Below are 17,097 nucleotides of genomic sequence, written 5' to 3'. Positions count from 1 at the left end.
TAAGTCATCTTATCAAATGACGCTGCAGCTGACATGTGATATGGATGACAAAGGTCTTAGCTGCTGTGACAAAGCACACGTGTTAAAATAAAAACACAGATGTTAACATGTCGGACAGAATAAAATTTTGACTCAAACTTTTCTCCCACAGATCTACTATACAGGAAAATATCAGAGCCTTGGAATCAAGCAGGGAGGTCCGTCTGCAGGAAAATGGGTCGAACTGCCCATCACAAAATCTCCCAAGATCCTTCAGTTCTCCGTCGGCCACGATGGGTCTCACGCTCTGTTGGTTGCCGAAGATGGAAGCGTGTTCTTCACCGGCTCTGCCAGCAAAGGAGAGGACGGAGAGTCAAGTGAGACATGTTTAAAAACAATGCATTAGCATCGAATGAGGGATGTTTAATGTTTATATTAATCGTGTTTGATTATTGTTAGGGAAAAACCTCCATTTGTAATTTTATATTCATTAAGTTTTTATATTTTAACTTGAAAGTGAATTCACCTTTTTCATGGGCACTAAATCTCCTCAAGGGCCATATTAGAGGAACATCAATCCTGAAACAAAACATGGACAAATAAAAAAAACCTTTATATGATGTGGAAAAAATAAATATAAAGAACATCATGAGAAGTTCTATGATTAAAATTTGATTTGATCTTATTTTTTTTTCTCTTCATATTAGTAGAGCCATAAAAATAATTTGAGTAACAAGTTAAATAGTTGTATTTAAATAATTGTAATTATACCCTGACAGTTTAAAAATTTAAATAAATAAATAAGCTTATGTTGTTAGTAATTATATTATTATAATTACGTGATAGTTAATGTTACGGTACAAAAGCACTTTAATAGTATTATTCAATGATATTCAATGCTAAAATTATTTAGAAAGGCTTGAAATGAAGACAAAAATGAAAAAAAGAAGGGGAAAAATAAATGTTTTTTTATATATAGTTAAGCTTGTATATATTTTTAGTTGGGTTTTAGAAACATTTTATTTGCGATGTTCTGAACTCATGAGGGCTGTATGAATATATTTTCCTAGGTCGGGTTTAATCAGACTGTTTGTTTTATATATATGTATTAAAAATACTAATAATTGTGAATGGAGGTTAAAATATATATTTTTAAATCGGGGTCAGTCTCTTTTCTTGCTAAAGCAAACAAAACCTCATGCTGGAACTCTTGAATTAGTATGATTATGTGTTATTTTTCCAAGAATACATTTTTTGGGTCACTAATTCTAAAACGTCTCTTCTTCTGCAGCCAAAAGCCGGAGACAACCCAAGCCCTACAAACCCAAGAAAATGATCAAACTGGAGACCAAGACAGCGGTGTACACGGCGTGCAACAACGGGAGCAGCAGCATCCTCACCAAGGACGGCGAGCTCTACATGTTTGGGAAAGACGCCATCTATAGTGACAGCACATGTGAGTGTGACCTCGTACCATCGGCTATCAAGATCTGTAGATCAATTAAAATCCCATATCATTATTGTGTTTAATAAAGATGGTTTGTATGTTAAGAATAGAAAGGTTAGATAGAATTGTTAATAATATGATGTTTAATATTATATTAATGTTTTTTGGGAGGATTTTTAATACGGTTTTGAAATAATTCCTTAACCTGTTCTATGTTTTTTTCGTCCTCAGGTCAGGTGACGGACCTGAAGGGTCACTTTGTTACTCAGGTTGCGATGGGGAAAGCTCACACATGCGTCTTAACCAAAAATGGAGAGGTCTGGACGTTCGGGGTGAATAATAAGGGCCAGTGTGGCAGAGACACCGGCGCAATGAGCCAGGCTGGAAAAGGTGAGTCAACATTTTTCAAATTAAAAAAGCTGTTCCTTCCTTTTTGGATGCTTGTGACCAGAGATAAAGAATATTTCCTTCTCTACATCTACAAGGAAAAATGTATCCTGCATCCCTGTGTAGCTTTCTCTCTCCTGTCATCATTATTTAATAACAACACTCTCCTGCATGTCTTTGTAATGGCAGAAGACAACAGGAGCAGGGTGAGGTGGGGGGATGTCAGGGTGAGGTGGGGGGATGTCAGGGTGATCACCATCACTGCGTCTCCGTCTGCAGTGTCTATTTTTGGTGCAAGAACCTGAAATCAATCTTTTCTTTCTCATACACACACCTTGGAAAACCACCGTCTGACCCCAGTTAACAAAACAAGCAATAACCGTTGCCTAATTTGTTAATATTTGTTCTTAATCTGCAGCGTTCGGGGTGGAAAGTATGGCCACCGCCATGGACGAGGACCTGGAAGACGAGCTGGAGGAGAAGGAAGAGAAGAGCATGATGTGTCAGCCGGGCCTGCACAAGTGGAAACTGGACCAGTGCATGGTCTGCACCGTGTGCGGAGACTGCACCGGATACGGGGCGAGCTGTGTTAGCAGCGGGCGGCCCGACAGAGTTCCAGGAGGGTGAGAGGACTGACTTTGAAATACATATTCTTGTCAATTTAACAACATTATTCTGTAATTGTATCCTACTTTATTTGACCTTTTTTCAAAGTGTCTTACTACATTTGTTTTAACTAGCTGAGGAATTAGATGGTTCTACATTTTAAGAGCTACTCTAAAACTAGAACTAGTCTGAGAAAAGAGATTGTGTGACGTTTATTTTTTATTTATCTTTCTGTCATAATTTAGCCTTTATTTTATCTTTAAAGTGTTTGTTAACATGATTTATACTGGATGAGAAATGAGCAAGGGCTCCCAGTGCCCTCAATCTGTCGAAAAATAGCGATTCAGTGACATTTATTTATATTTCTTCAGCTTTTAAGTTGTTGTTTTTTTTTTCAAATGGGTGATTTGAACCATATGAAAAATGAGTAAGGGCTACATTTCTAAAGCTTTCTTTAAAGCAAGAGTAAGTTAGTCTTACTAGCTTGGTAGCTAGCACACCCAAGCTTTTAAAAAAGTAAGTACATAAGTAAGTAAGTAAGTAATGGTTATTTCTAAAGCCTCTTCTAGACCAGGGTAACACAAACAATACACGGTTAAAATATATACTTTAAAAGGTCATGACAACACATGAGAAAAACACAGGAGTCCCAGAAAATCAGGGGAACGCCTGCGCAAATAAAGATGTCTTAAGATGCTTCTTTTTATATTTCTCTCTTTATTAAACTTTTCTTTTTTCTTGTAAGTGTGCTAGAGCATTATTTTAAGATATTATTTTAGAAATGAGTACGGGTTATTTTATTATAGAGGTATTTAAGAAGAAGAGCAAGTTAGTTGTTGCTAAGGCTAGCGTACTATCTAAGGCTAGCGTACTAGCTAACTAGCAAGGCCTCCACCCTATTAAAGAAGCGATTGTGTGACATTTGTTTATTTTTGAGCAATAGCTTAATTTTAAGAACTTACTCTAAAACTAAAAAGCTTACTAGCTAGTTGCTCGAATATTTCAAAAAGCCTATCTTTGTTTAGCTTTTATTTAATATTTGTAAAGTGTTCGACAATATTTTACTAGCTGAGAAGTGAGTTATGGCTTCATTACTCCAAGAGTAAGATGCTCTTTCCTTTTAGCCGGCGCCGCTTATCTGTCTCGACTCCTTGACATTCATTTGTCTTTCTCTCTTTATTCAGTTCTTTTTACAACATTAGTTTTAACTAGTTGATATATAAGTAACTGATACTTTGTTAGAGATTAATCTTAAACTAGAGTAAGTTAGTCTTCCTAGCTTACTAGCAAGCGTCCCTAATCGATAGTTAGATTTAATTAATTTCTTTAAGTTTTCGATAACAATATTTTAACTAGTTTAGATATAAGCAGGGGCCATGTTTTTTTTAAATCTAAAAACTAGATTAAGCTAGTGTTAGCATCTTGCTAGCCAGCGCCCCCAAAAGATTCTGTGACATTTATTTATCGTTCTGTGTGGACCAGTATCTGCGGCTGTGGGTCCGGGGAGTCCGGATGCTCGGCGTGCGGATGCTGCAAGGCTTGTGCGAGGGAGCTGGACGGCCAGGAAGCCAGACAGAGGGGAATCTTCGACGCCGTGAAGGAGATGATTCCTCTGGACCTGCTACTTGGTATGCTAAGAATCATGATCACGTCAGCTCAAATCGCCAGTGTAGGAGCATGTCTACTTCATATTCATCTGCCCAGAGCGCACCGGCATTACTATGCTGCCTGTTTAAATGAGCTTTTCTTGTCGCTTGACCATGGTGTCTCATGCGCCTGCTGCGAGCTCATCCTTTTATTTTGATCTTTTTCACATCACCCTGCCATGATTCATTGATGTGTGTCCCGTTGTCTTCTGCTCTGCTCTATCCTTCCCTTCTTTCCACGGATCCCCCCTTTGCATCCTGCCTGGTCCCGTCTGTACCTACTCTTTGTGTTATCAGCTGTACCTGTCCCTCCCCCTCCAGGAGTCAACATCGAGGAGCACATTCAAATCCGCCAGGAGGAAAAACGACAGAGGATCAACCGCCGCCACAGACTGGAGGAGGGGCGAGGTATGAATATTGATGGTGAATATTAAACAAAAAAAAAAATTGTGTTGCTGACGGTCAATTTGTTAAATTTAAAAGTGCTGTGTGCAGCTTGGGTGTTGCGACCCCCCCCCCCTCAACCTCCCCTCTCGCTTTTGTGTGTATAATTTTCAGCGTGAATTGTTGTGGTGGAAAAAAATTGTATAATCCTGTGTTTTGATTTCCATTTGTGAGCATTTTGCATGCATGTCAAAGTTTCTTTCTCCCTCAGGCCCCCTTGTTTTTCCTGGCCCCATTTTTATGAACCAGCGTGAGCAGGCCCTAGCCAGAGTAAGACCCCTTCAGGCACTAAGGCATAAACGGGACAAGCATAAAGGTACTATGGTCTTCACTAACTCAACGGGTGCAGAGACACCCCTTTGACTCACTTCCGAAACTGGCTGTCCCGCCCACCTCCTCTTTTACTTTCTGAAGGCAGGTTTCATGTGCACTCTCAAGGACCAACACTATATCAATGAAGGCCGTGTCGCCCCCTTTTTTTAAAGCCTGAAATACTATACGGTTGACTTATGTAGAAGCAGGTGTTGCAGCAAAACACTAGAATTCTAGAAACCCCCCCCCCCCATTAAATTCAAATGGAACCAATTTCAAGAAGTTGATACCATATATAATACTTATTTTAATACTTACAATTTTAATGCCCATAATCCACCTGAACATACTAACCCGGTTTTTAAATGTATTTTTAGTAACTGGGCGATGTCAGGTATTTCAGCTAGTTGTAAATATAAATCTTAAATAACATTTACATCATGTCTGCAATTTTGCATACAACCCTGCAATTCTCACATTTTTTTTCTATAACATAACCCTTTAAATCACTTGAAATCCTTGCATGAGCCAAGGTCTGAAGCAGGCAGATAGATGGGGTCACTAGAGCTCTACCCTACAGTCCCGTAACACAGGCGACCCCAACCTTTATTTCACTGCGGTTTATGACTGCATTGTTTTATACAAAAAACAAATGAAAAGTGCATTAAATGCTGTTTTTTCAGACAGTAATTATCATTACATCAGAAATTAAATAATTTAATTGCTTTCCGTGTAGTTTTAAATGGTTGAGTTGTCTTTCTGAGGTGAAATTTAATAAATGATTAAAATAAATTCACAGATGTGTTTCATATGCATGGAAAGTAAATGGGTCTTAATGAAAATAATTTTATTTAATGATTTTTGTCACAGATGGCTATACTAAATACATTAAAAATGAATTAAATGGCACTTGTTTTGTAGAATGATTATTCAATGTTGATCACATTTTTGAATTATTTCACCAGTTTGGGCCAATCTTGCTCACCATCTACAAAAGGATAAATCAAAAATCATAGTTGATGATATGATTATTTGCAAGCTTTTGCATGCTATGATGCCACATGGTGACACGGCATGTCCGCCTCCCCTACCTGTGTAGTGACAAATCCAACCGCTCGCTTGGATCTGATAGTCTCATGATATGTGGTCGGTGAGACAAGTTTCCCGTCGAGGTGTCTGTGTGTTCCACCTTCCTTCTGTGTGCAGCTTTGTGTGCCCTCTGAGAAGCTGTTTCTGTGTCAGATGATCTAAGTGCACTTGATTTAACACACTGTTTTCCAGATGTGTCCATAACTTCCACCTCTATCCTGAATGATGAATGAAGCATTTGACCATGGCCCACTGTTTTTATCTAGTTGTGTTTTTGTGTTGGTGCAGCTGGTTCATGGTGAAGAAAAGTTCATTCATTACATATTTAAATGCATGTGCCTTTTTTTTTTTCTTCCCACAATTCTCTCCTTGTGCAGGTTTTGCTTCCATCTTAAATTCATTTGAAAGGGATTTGTCCGCAGATGCATTGATCCTCCTGATCCTCCCCACCTGTTTTTGCAATAGGACCGGACCTTTGCAGAGACGGTGGCAAATCTAAAGGTCCATGCGTCTTGAGTAACCTGTAGATGCCGACTCTTGTGTTGCAGATGGAAGCAGCGAGCGCGGCGAGAAGGATGCAAGCAAGATCACCACCTACCCGCCTGGGTCTGTGAGGTTCGACTGCGAGTTGAGAGCAGTTCAGGTCAGCTGCGGTTTCCACCACTCAGGTGAGTTCAACTGATCAACAGACCTTTTTTATTGGTAACGCTTTAGAATCGGAAACGCATATTAATTATTAATCCTCTAAAAGAAAAGGAAATTAATGTTTATGTTGATATTATGACATGTTAAGATGCGAAGATAAGAAACGGATAATTTCTACGTCAAAAATGTTCAAATGGCAGTTAAAAAGGAAAGGAAATTCGGTAAATTAAAAAGAAATTTGGACAATGACTATAACTGGGGAAAGATTTTGTACGATTGTTTGCAAGGTCTGATTTAATGGTTGAAGTTGGGTTGGTAATCATGTATTATAATTGATCTTTTTATTTTAATTTTGAAATCGATGACCCACTATATATAACAATTAACATAATGCACGGTAACACTACGATAGATAATTGAATAAGGGTTAAAATCTATATCAGATTGATAAAAACTCAATTGTTGACGCCTATTACGACGATTCATTAAATGCATGACTACATGAATGAAATATTAATTAAAAGTGCCTGATATATCAAACATGGATCACAGTGTTAAAGTGCTACCTTGTGACGCTTGTTAGTGTGATGATGGAAAAAAAAAAAAAATTAGCCTGAATTTTACTCTCATTTATGCTTAAACCCAAACGTGTTACATCTCAACAAAGTCCAAGTAGATTATTGTCAAAGTTCACCACAGTTTAACTGTCAGTGTTTAAGATAAGATACATATCATGAGTTGTTTTGCTGAATAGGGGGAAAACACAGAGATGATAAAAAAAAAAATTGAGCCTTAAAGAATAAAAAGACAATATCATAATCACACTTATTTAATGTTGGTAACATTTTTGGCCCTTTTGTGTGATTGTGCTTCACACACCTGAGTGAAACTGGATCTGAATGTAGCACCAAGCATCTTGAGGGCCCTCGTTGAATTCCTCACTAGGATACTAGGTGTTGATCATAAAATAAAGTTTTATTTTTATATCCAGCTGTTGCTAATGCTCTGATGAAAAATAGAGTCTTGACACCCACTGTTGTTTTTTTTGATAGTGGTCCTGATGGAGAACGGAGACGTCTACACGTTTGGCTACGGTCAACACGGTCAGCTAGGACATGGTGACGTCAACTCAAGGTATGTGGTTGATGAACTTTACCCAGGCCTAAAAATAATAACACTTATAATTTGTTTGACTTTTTGTGTGAAAGGGGGTCTCCAACTCTAGTCCAGGCTCTACCGTGTCCCAGTATTCATGTGACGGCTGGAAGCAACCACACAGTGGTTCTCCTCATGGACGGGCAGGTCTTCACGTTTGGCAGTTTTTCGGTATGATTGCTTTCATTAAAATTAAAGTGTAGCAACGTAACATGTCCCTAAAAGTGCTGTCATTTTTTTTCTTCAGAAAGGGCAACTGGGTCGCCCCATATTGGACATGCCCTACTGGAACGCGAAGCCATCCCCAATGCCTAACATTGGTGCCAAATATGGACGGAAAGCCACCTGGATCGGGGCCAGCGGGGACCAGACATTCTTGCGGATCGACGAGGCGCTCATCAACTCCCATGTCCTTGCCACCTCGGAGATCTTTGCCAGCAAACACATCATTGGCCTGGTGCCCTCTTCTCTCTCAGAGCCTCCTCCGTTCAAGTGCTTGCTCATCAACAAAATGGATGGAAGCTGCCGCACCTTCAATGACTCCGAGCAAGAGGACTTGCAGGGATTCGGCCTCTGTCTGGATCCTGTGTATGATGTCATCTGGAGGTCAGAAACTAGATTCTTAAATGCCTATAAAATCCACTTTCCCTTATGTAATGGAGGCAGTTAAATTCTCTATGGTTATTTCATTAGATATTATTTTTAATTACATTATTATTTCTAATATTTCATAACCTTTTTGTTATCTGCGGGTCAACATATGTATTTTTGGAAGCGACAACACAGGGGATACCACAAACACAATTGTTTTTTATCCATCAGGTCACCTTGACCCTTGGATGAAACAAGGTTTAAAAATAGGTTATCATTATTGATGCAAACATTTTACATTTAAATGGTAAAAAATAATTAGAATCCCAACATTTAAATAACATTTTTGAGGGTGAAAAACATTTTGAAGTAGTTTATTAGATTTTCTAAATGGCTATGTAATATTCAGTCACTTTTGTTATGGAGCCTGAGTCCAAAGTGTTAAACGACAAAAAAAAAAGATATAAGTGTAAATGTTTCCCAAAATTATTATTTCATTAGATTATAATTTTGATATACTGTATATGCGAAAACGATAAATGTATTTCCTATTTAATTTGTGAATATATTGGAATTATGTCTGATCCTTTACATGATTTAAGGGGAATATATATTTAAGGGATCATAAAATTCAACAATTTTCTTTTTGGAAAAAAGTATAAACGATTTGATCAAATCATACAATTTTCTCTTTAATCTAATTTGTATTTTTTTTTTCATGATTTAACTCTGACATCATATACCGGCAGCCAGCTATCTCTGACCCTACAATACGATTACATATTTTTTTTTTTTGTTTTACAATATTTATGATTTCTTTGTGTGACTTAGGTTCCTGCCAGCCTCGAGAGAGATGTGGTGCTACAACGCTGTGATCGCAGACGCGAGGATGCCCTCCGCGACGGATCTACAGGCTCGCTGCAGCATTCTCAGTCCGGAGCTCGCCCTGCCCGCGGGGTCGCACGCCACCACGACACGATCTCACGGAGCTCTACACATCCTGGGTAATGATCTGCTCTAACTGCTCGCTGGAGTGTGCATAATGCAATAACACACGTCGTGGGTCACGTTCAACGTTTGCGGGTGTGTTATTCTGATTGCTTTTATTCTAATACTATTCCTGATGTTAACTTTTTAGGTTGCCTGGACACTTTGGCTGCCATGCAGGAGTTAAAAATGGGCGTGGCTAGTGCGGAGGAGGAGACGCAAGCAGTGATGAAGGTCTACTCCAAGGAAGACTACAGTGTGGTCAATCGCTTTGAGAGTAAGTTAACTTTGAGGTTTAAGTTCATCCTTTAGTCATGATCTTGTCACCAGCCACTTGGCTTGTTAAGTATTTTAGAAAAAACATGACTCCATGGCTTTGTATATAAACTTAAACTGCCATTTCAAAGTAGAGAACAGTTTTTAAGTGGCCATCACTTCCTAAAAATACTAACAGATCCAAAGTTACATGGGATTCTCGTTACAAAAGCTCCTTAGCAAGCAAAAATAAATGTATTTCCAAAAGCATAAAAGATTAAAACCCCTGTTCCATTTAGACAAATAAAACCATCAGTGTGAGCGTAAACGCATGGTTATTAAGTTATTAATTAGTTGGAATTTAATTTTTATTGTAGTTAAAAGGCCAGTTGAGCAATGTTGCATTCTATAGTTTTCCAATGTCTTTCTTAAAACCATGAAGCAGAGTCAGGAACTGTAAAGGCTTACCACTGTAAACATTTTTTAGACATTGGCTTGCTAACTGGCAGGAAAATTAAATGATGAAAGACAAAACTATAAAATACAGAATAAAATGGTAGTTATCTTGAGAAAAAAAAAGCATTCAAATCTCATTTAACTGTTCTACAGTCTACAGATTAAAATGTGATCTGAACATAATCCAAGTCATAAAAGGGCAATTATACACAAAGCCATTGTGAATTACGACCAAGCTCTAAGGACCCTGCATGATCTAAGAAATCCCTTGTTGTAGGTCACGGTGGAGGATGGGGATATTCGGCACACTCTGTTGAAGCCATCCGCTTCTGTGCTGATGCCGATATTCTGCTGGGTGGACTGGGCTTGTTCGGTGGACGAGGAGAATACACTGCAAAAATCAAGGTGCCTATAACTTCTGCATATTTCCTTACATATTTACTTCAATCCGGAAAGAAGTCGTTATAAATGAAGTCTGTTTTGTCTTAGCTTTTTGAGCTCGGACCAGATGGAGGCGACCATGAGACGGACGGTGATCTACTGGCTGAGACGGATGTTCTGGCTTATGACTGTGCTGCCAGGTACAGTGCGGAATCTGGTGTTCATGAAGATATTGAGAGCAGAGTGAGAGTTTTTTTTTTTAAATTGATCAAAACCCTTTTTTGATCCCTTGCAGGGAGAAGTATGCCATGATGTTTGATGAACCAGTGCTGTTGCAACTGGGCTGGTGGTACGTGGCCTGGGCCCGAGTGTCTGGTCCCAGCAGTGACTGTGGTTCTCATGGGCAAGCAACCATCACCACCGATGATGGGTACAAGTTTCCCCAATTTTTACCTTCACTGTTCAAATCATATTTGACGTCTAAATTATTTTATTGTTTTTGATCCGTTCTGTAGTGTTGTGTACCAGTTTAAAAGCTCCAAGAAGTCCAATAACGGTACAGATGTGAATGCGGGTCAAATACCTCAGCTGCTTTACAGGTACGAAAGTTCCAGGAAAACGTATAAAGCGGAAAACTTATGATTGTTAATCATTTCACGCCAGGCTTCCTTCAAATGATGGAAACGCTGCTAAAGGGAAACAGCAGACCAGCGAACCGGTTCACATCCTCAAACGCTCTTTTGCACGTACAGTCTCAGTGGTACGTTTGACTCTCTCTCTTGTTTTTAAATACATGTCTTTGTGATATTCATTTTCTGTTTTCCACTCAGGAGTGCTTCGAGTCCCTGCTGAGCATCCTTCACTGGAGCTGGACGACCTTGGTACTGGGAGTCGAGGAGCTTCGGGGTCTAAAGGGCTTCCAGTACACGGCCACACTCCTGGACTTGGAGCGTCTGCGCTTTGTGGGAACGTGTTGCCTCCGCCTGCTCAGAGTCTACATCTGTGAAATCTTCCCCATCGCTGGTAAATCCATGCTTTCTCTTACGAGTTAGAGAAACCACAATGTTGCTCATAGGCCATTTATTTATGAGGCTTTCATGAATTTGGAATAAGCTAAATAAATAGATTTATTTTCTAATAGCTAACTTGAAACTCTAGCAATTCTATGCTATACTTATTTCTACTGGCTCCTTCAAGAAACATCTTAAGACATTTTATTTGTGCAGGCTTTTCCTTGATTTTATGGAACTCCTGTGCTGTTCTCAGTTTTATTTTGACCTTTAAAGTGTATATTTTATTGAGTATTGTTTTAATTGTTTATGTATTTTGTGAGCCTGGTCTGGAAAAGCGCTATATTAATACAAATTACTTACTTACTTACTTATTCAATTCTGAACATGCCTTCTTTGTTTTAGGACCTCATGTTTTATATTTTCTCTTACAATAATTAGTGATTTTATATAATTTTTGTTGCCCTTAGTTCTTCAATCATTTATATATGAAGATATATCTGTACATAGTTTTTAATTTCCTATCCTGTTCTTGTTACTTACTGATCTAATATATCTAACTGTGGTTACCAGCCAGCACCAAAGCTGTGGTGGAGGAGTCCAGCAAGCTGGCCGAGTGTGTTGGGAAGACACGTAGTCTGCTGAAGAAGATCCTGTCTGAAGGAATGGACAACTGCCTGACCAAGCTGGACAACGACCCACAAGGCTACTTGTCACAGCCCCTGACGCTGCTCGAAGCTGTCCTGCAGGAGTGTCACAACACCTTCACTGCATGTTTCCACTCCTTCTACCCCACGCCAGCACTACAGTGGGCCTGTCTGTGTGACCTGCTCAACTGCCTCGATCAGGTACGACTGATGCATCCTTTTATTAGGTCGGATTTGATGGAAAATTCTACTTAAATTCTACTTCAAACAATATCTATGTATTTATTTTTCAATTATTTGTAATGTTAATATATATTTTCATTTCTTAACGTATTATCCTTAACAATTTTCCACTGAAATCATATACGATTGCAAGGATTGAAACAATTATTCTCCCCTTATTCACACTATTTCAATTTAAAACAAAATTATAGTTAGTTGATATTTTGTGGTTTTAATGTTAGTAACTGTCTTAATTTGTGTTGTTATTGCTGTCATTACTTCATTTTCGATGGTATTGTTTATGTTGTGGACAGTTTTGTTGACTGAGTGGATTTTCTCTTTTCACAGGACATCGCAGAGGCCAACTTTCGAACATCCAGCAGCCGCCTGCTCGCAGCAGTGATGTCGGCCCTCTGCAACACTTCAGTCAAGCTGACTTCCATTCTGCCCATCGCCTACGATGGCGAAGTGCTGCTGCGGTCGCTGGTCAAACAAGTCAGCACAGAAAATGATTCTGCTCTGGCCCACCGCTTCCCCCTGCTGGTGTCCCACATGGAAAAGCTGAGCCACGTGAGTCATCCATTATTCAAAAGAATTCTCCTAAAGTGTATTTTTCTCATGTGAACACTATGATTGTCTATTGTTTTAGACCGAGGAGAACCTGATGGGAATGACAAGTTTCCGAGAGGTTTTGGAGAAGATGCTGGTGATCGTGGTGCTGCCAGTCAGGAAGAGTTTGAGAAAAGAGGTGGAGCTCTTCTCACCCCACCTAGTTTCCAACACCTGTGGCCTCCTGGCCTCCATCGTCTCTGAGCTCACCGCCTCCGCCCTCGGCTCCGAGGTAACTTGTCTTTAAAGCTGGTTTATTCAGGTTTCTAGCCATTACCTCACAGCTTTAAGAAGAAATGAAACCCTCTCGTATCATCTTACACGCTCTCAAACAACGACTCTCATAAGGAGTCTTTTTATAACTGTGCTATTTCTGTCAAGGCTGCAGGTGAGGAGTCGATGAGGCGAAATGTCTTTCCTCATTCTTTTCTGTCTGATTAGGATTTGTTAGGGACAAAACAATGACGGATAAGGAAGTTTTTGTCTAATTTATTTCCTCTTTCTGTCCGAAACTAATTTTCTTTTCTATTTGACTATAATGAAAAATTATCAATTTGCAGTTTGAAAACAAAGCAATATTTACAACAGGCTAAATCACGTAATTAATATAAGATTGGTACTTTCGAGTCCAAGCAGTCCTGTAACCTCAAGTGATCAGTCAAAAACATTTTTTTCAATTCCATACTTCATAGTAAAGCAAAAAAATAAATCTTGAAAAATGTTGCATCTATGGTGTTAATACAGATAAACAAATAACTCTTGAAGTACCTCCCTACAGTTTATTTTACGTCTCACCCTCCCTCCACACCTGGGGACTAAACGCCAAAATAGTTTTGAAATGAATTGGCAAATTTTTGTTTATTTGAGAAACGTATAGGTGTATTTGTTTATCGTTTTCTAAAATTTGCAAATGGAGAAAGTAGAAAAAAAAATCTTGACAATGATGTTTTATTGTTTCATATCACATGTAGTTGTAATTACCAATCCTAAAAAAATTAATTAATTATTTAATTAATTTTCATTAAATTGTCTTGTCACAGCTATAAAAATAAGAATAAATTATTTTTATGTATTGATACAAAAACATTGAGCCTAATTTAAAAGGGTGTTAATGTAACCAGAGAAAGCTGCAAAGAGAAAAAGTATTGAGATAAAGAGCATCATTGAAGCAATAAAAGAACGGATCAACTATGACTAAAGGAGATTCATTTGTTTGGGAATCAAAGCGTGAAAAACTGTTCACTACTTTGCTTGTCAATTTTTTTATTTTTTTTATGGTGAATGGTGTATAAAGAAAATGGATTAGTTGGTATGAATTGGAATAAACTTGTGAAAAATGCCTTTTTCTGTCTGAATAATTCTACTATTCTGTCCTGTTCAGGTCGATGGGCTTAATTCGCTTCACTCTGTGAAAGCATCTGCAAACCGCTTCACTAAAACCAGCCAGGGCCGGAGTTGGAACACGGGCAACGGTTCTCCTGATGCGATCTGTCTGACGGTGGACAAGCCTGGAGTCGTGCTGGTTGGTGTCTGTGTCTACGGTGGCGGAGGCATCCATGAGTACGAGCTCGAAGTGCTGGCTGATGATGTAAGAACACTTTTGTGGTTTTTCCGCCTAATACTGGAGTTAGTTTGACATTTGGATTCTTTCTTTTTTAACAGGCCCAGACTGAACATCCCGGAGACTCGGCACATTCTCACAGATGGACGTCTCTGGAGCTGGTGAAGGGAACTTACAGCACAGACGATTCCCCCAGTGATATAGCTGAGATCCGTCTGGATAAAGCTGTACCGCTCAAGGCAAATATTTTGTTTTTATTTGTTTTGTTACTACTTATCTACAGAATGTTTCAGTGTGTTTATTGTGAAAGATGTTTAGTACTTGTCCCTTGTTTTTACTGATGGTATGTTTACAGGAAGGGGTAAAGTACGCGGTCAGGTTGCGAAACTATGGCAGCCGCACTGCCAACGGTGACGGCGGGATGACGACAGTCCAGTGCTCTGATGGAGTCTCCTTCACCTTCAGCACCTGCAGCTTGAGCAGCAACGGTACCAACCAGACAAGGGGCCAAATCCCACAGATACTTTACTACAGGTACATGTCGAAAAAAATCTGATCCCCATCTCTGAAGTGAACGCTGAAGTTGTAATTTTGTCTTTGCAGAAGTGAGTATGACGGAGATCTGCAGTCACAACTTCTCAGCAAAGCCAATGAGGAAGACAAGAACTGTAGTCGAGCTCTTTCCGTGGTCAGCGCAGTGGTCAGAGCTGCGAAGGACCTTCTTCACAGAGCGTTTGCTGTTGATGGTAAGATAAGAGGAATATATACGGATGGTTTGTGTCAGGATCTATGAGTGACTGTTTCTTCTCTTGGTTTCAGTGGATGATATCCCAGAGCTGTTGAGCTCCTCCAGTCTCTTCTCCATGCTGCTGCCTCTCATACTTGCCTATATCGGCCCTGTGGCTGCGTCTGTTCCTAAAGTAGGCACATTTTAAATATAATTAATAAAAATTATCTTGTTCGAATTTAGTCTCTTTAAAATGCAGAAACTATTCAAACTACTCACGGCTCATTTGTTGATAAACAATAAAGACCATAACAGAGCAATTATAATAATTATGACATAAAAAGAACATATTATTTCTTGCCTGATCATCTGCTACTGGTAGAATTCTAAAAAATGTATGATACATACATTTTTTAGAAGAATGTTAAGAATGTTTTCGTTTCACAAGTCTTCAAGTTGATATTGAAATGATAATTTGACATTGACGGAATTTTGATTCTAATCTTTCAAATATACATTTTGGTGGGGTGCTATACTTCACCTCAGAATGACTTTGGGTAGCATTGTTATATACTAGCTCAACTGGGAAGTACAACATTTACAAAAAAACTTGCTGCAGATTACATTACAGTTAACGGTTCTATCTGTTATGTGTCACAGGATGGTATATTTATGCTTAACAGATCCTATCAAAAATGCCAAATAAATAATTATAAACAGTGTGGAAACTTGCTTGCTTGAGACCTTGGCTCCTGCAAGGGTTTGAGTGACATAATCTGCCATCTGTGATATGACTTAAAGGAAGACAGAAGATATAAATGTAACGCGGTGGTTTGTAGTTTTGTTGAGTGGAAATATGTTTTGAACTTTATATAATCATTTTTACTTTTTATATAAAAAAAGAATATAATAATAATGTAAATATAAATAATTTGCTATTTAAATAAACGAAAAAATGAAAAAAATATGTTAAGTTAACATTCTAAGCACTAATTCTATCTGGGAGTTTGCAGAGATGGGAACGTATCACAGATTATTGATAACAATGAGTCAGAAGTTTAGATTAACCTTATATTGAAAATGACAAAAACTTGCTTTATATACAGTTTTGATCCTAGAACACATTTTGACACATTTCAAGAGCTTGTTTAATGAGTGAAAACTAGACATGTTCAGTCATCTTTATATAAGTAACCACTGTTCTAAATGCTAAAATTGAACATAAAATTACACAAAAGAGTCGAATTAAAAACATTTTTCCTGCTCTTATGCACAAATTGTGTGACTATTATTGTCAAGTGTTCAATATGATCTTTGAATTTAAATATTCTGTCTTGTCCTACTCCAGGCTGCTGTTGAAGTCTTTGGGCTGGTTCAAGAGCTGCTACCTGCCGTCTCTGCCCTCAACCAGAAGTATGCACCCCCCACCTTCAACCCCAACCAGTCCACCGACAGCACAACTGGAAACCAGCTGGAGCAGGGACTGTCGGCATCCACCACATCCAACCACTACTCCGTCATCGAGAGCGATCATCCGTACAAGCAGGCCGGGGTGACTCAATACAGGGTACGGAAAACTCCACCGCGACGAGACCGCTGCCAAACTCCACTCACCGCTAATCTTGTTCTTCTTGGCTGCAGGTTTCTTTCCCAGACTGCGTCCGCTGGACGACAATAGAGTTCGATCCTCAGTGTGGCACAGCTCAGCCGGAGGACGTCCTCCGCCTTCTCATTCCCAGTCGTGTCCTCCACCTGTCCTGCTTGGGCGGGAAACCGCTGATCCACGACACCATCAATACCTGGACGGAGCTCAAGAAGTTTTCCGGCTCAAACGGCTGGCCGACCACAGTCCTTGTGCTGCCAGGTAAGTCCAGTTGGATCGTCGAAATCAGCAATTATTGCAGTTTCGCTAACGACGCTCCATTAAGTCCATTTGTCCTT

At 39.2% G+C, this 17,097-nt stretch overlaps 1 protein-coding gene across 14 annotated transcripts in view; it reads left to right on the top strand.

Annotated features, from left to right (window-relative positions):
* Positions 1 to 17,097, top strand: part of mycbp2 (MYC binding protein 2) — a 55,955-nt gene that overhangs the window by 14,437 nt on the left and 24,421 nt on the right. For 10 of the 14 annotated variants that reach the window (XM_087803802.1, XM_087803799.1, XM_087803796.1 and 7 more), the window contains exons 12-40: positions 152 to 356; positions 1,271 to 1,435; positions 1,658 to 1,816; positions 2,232 to 2,436; positions 3,902 to 4,047; positions 4,363 to 4,473; positions 4,721 to 4,825; positions 6,459 to 6,578; positions 7,608 to 7,689; positions 7,764 to 7,881; positions 7,958 to 8,316; positions 9,133 to 9,305; positions 9,440 to 9,565; positions 10,277 to 10,404; positions 10,489 to 10,580; positions 10,676 to 10,810; positions 10,896 to 10,979; positions 11,044 to 11,140; positions 11,211 to 11,403; positions 11,964 to 12,238; positions 12,608 to 12,829; positions 12,909 to 13,100; positions 14,250 to 14,456; positions 14,531 to 14,668; positions 14,785 to 14,963; positions 15,033 to 15,175; positions 15,249 to 15,349; positions 16,505 to 16,723; positions 16,798 to 17,020. In XM_087803802.1, the coding sequence (XP_087659928.1) occupies positions 152 to 356; positions 1,271 to 1,435; positions 1,658 to 1,816; positions 2,232 to 2,436; positions 3,902 to 4,047; positions 4,363 to 4,473; positions 4,721 to 4,825; positions 6,459 to 6,578; positions 7,608 to 7,689; positions 7,764 to 7,881; positions 7,958 to 8,316; positions 9,133 to 9,305; positions 9,440 to 9,565; positions 10,277 to 10,404; positions 10,489 to 10,580; positions 10,676 to 10,810; positions 10,896 to 10,979; positions 11,044 to 11,140; positions 11,211 to 11,403; positions 11,964 to 12,238; positions 12,608 to 12,829; positions 12,909 to 13,100; positions 14,250 to 14,456; positions 14,531 to 14,668; positions 14,785 to 14,963; positions 15,033 to 15,175; positions 15,249 to 15,349; positions 16,505 to 16,723; positions 16,798 to 17,020 (4,702 nt within the window). The remainder of the gene's footprint in view (positions 1 to 151; positions 357 to 1,270; positions 1,436 to 1,657; positions 1,817 to 2,231; positions 2,437 to 3,901; positions 4,048 to 4,362; positions 4,474 to 4,720; positions 4,826 to 6,458; positions 6,579 to 7,607; positions 7,690 to 7,763; positions 7,882 to 7,957; positions 8,317 to 9,132; positions 9,306 to 9,439; positions 9,566 to 10,276; positions 10,405 to 10,488; positions 10,581 to 10,675; positions 10,811 to 10,895; positions 10,980 to 11,043; positions 11,141 to 11,210; positions 11,404 to 11,963; positions 12,239 to 12,607; positions 12,830 to 12,908; positions 13,101 to 14,249; positions 14,457 to 14,530; positions 14,669 to 14,784; positions 14,964 to 15,032; positions 15,176 to 15,248; positions 15,350 to 16,504; positions 16,724 to 16,797; positions 17,021 to 17,097) is intronic. The other 4 variants (XM_087803790.1, XM_087803803.1, XM_087803795.1 and 1 more) reach the window with 3 other exon arrangements.

The sequence above is a fragment of the Callionymus lyra genome, chromosome 12 (assembly GCF_982586985.1).
Source record: "Callionymus lyra chromosome 12, fCalLyr1.hap1.1, whole genome shotgun sequence".
NCBI lineage: Eukaryota > Metazoa > Chordata > Actinopteri > Syngnathiformes > Callionymidae > Callionymus > Callionymus lyra.
Note: the sequence above shows the minus strand (reverse complement) of the source record. Positions and strands in the feature narration are given on the sequence as shown.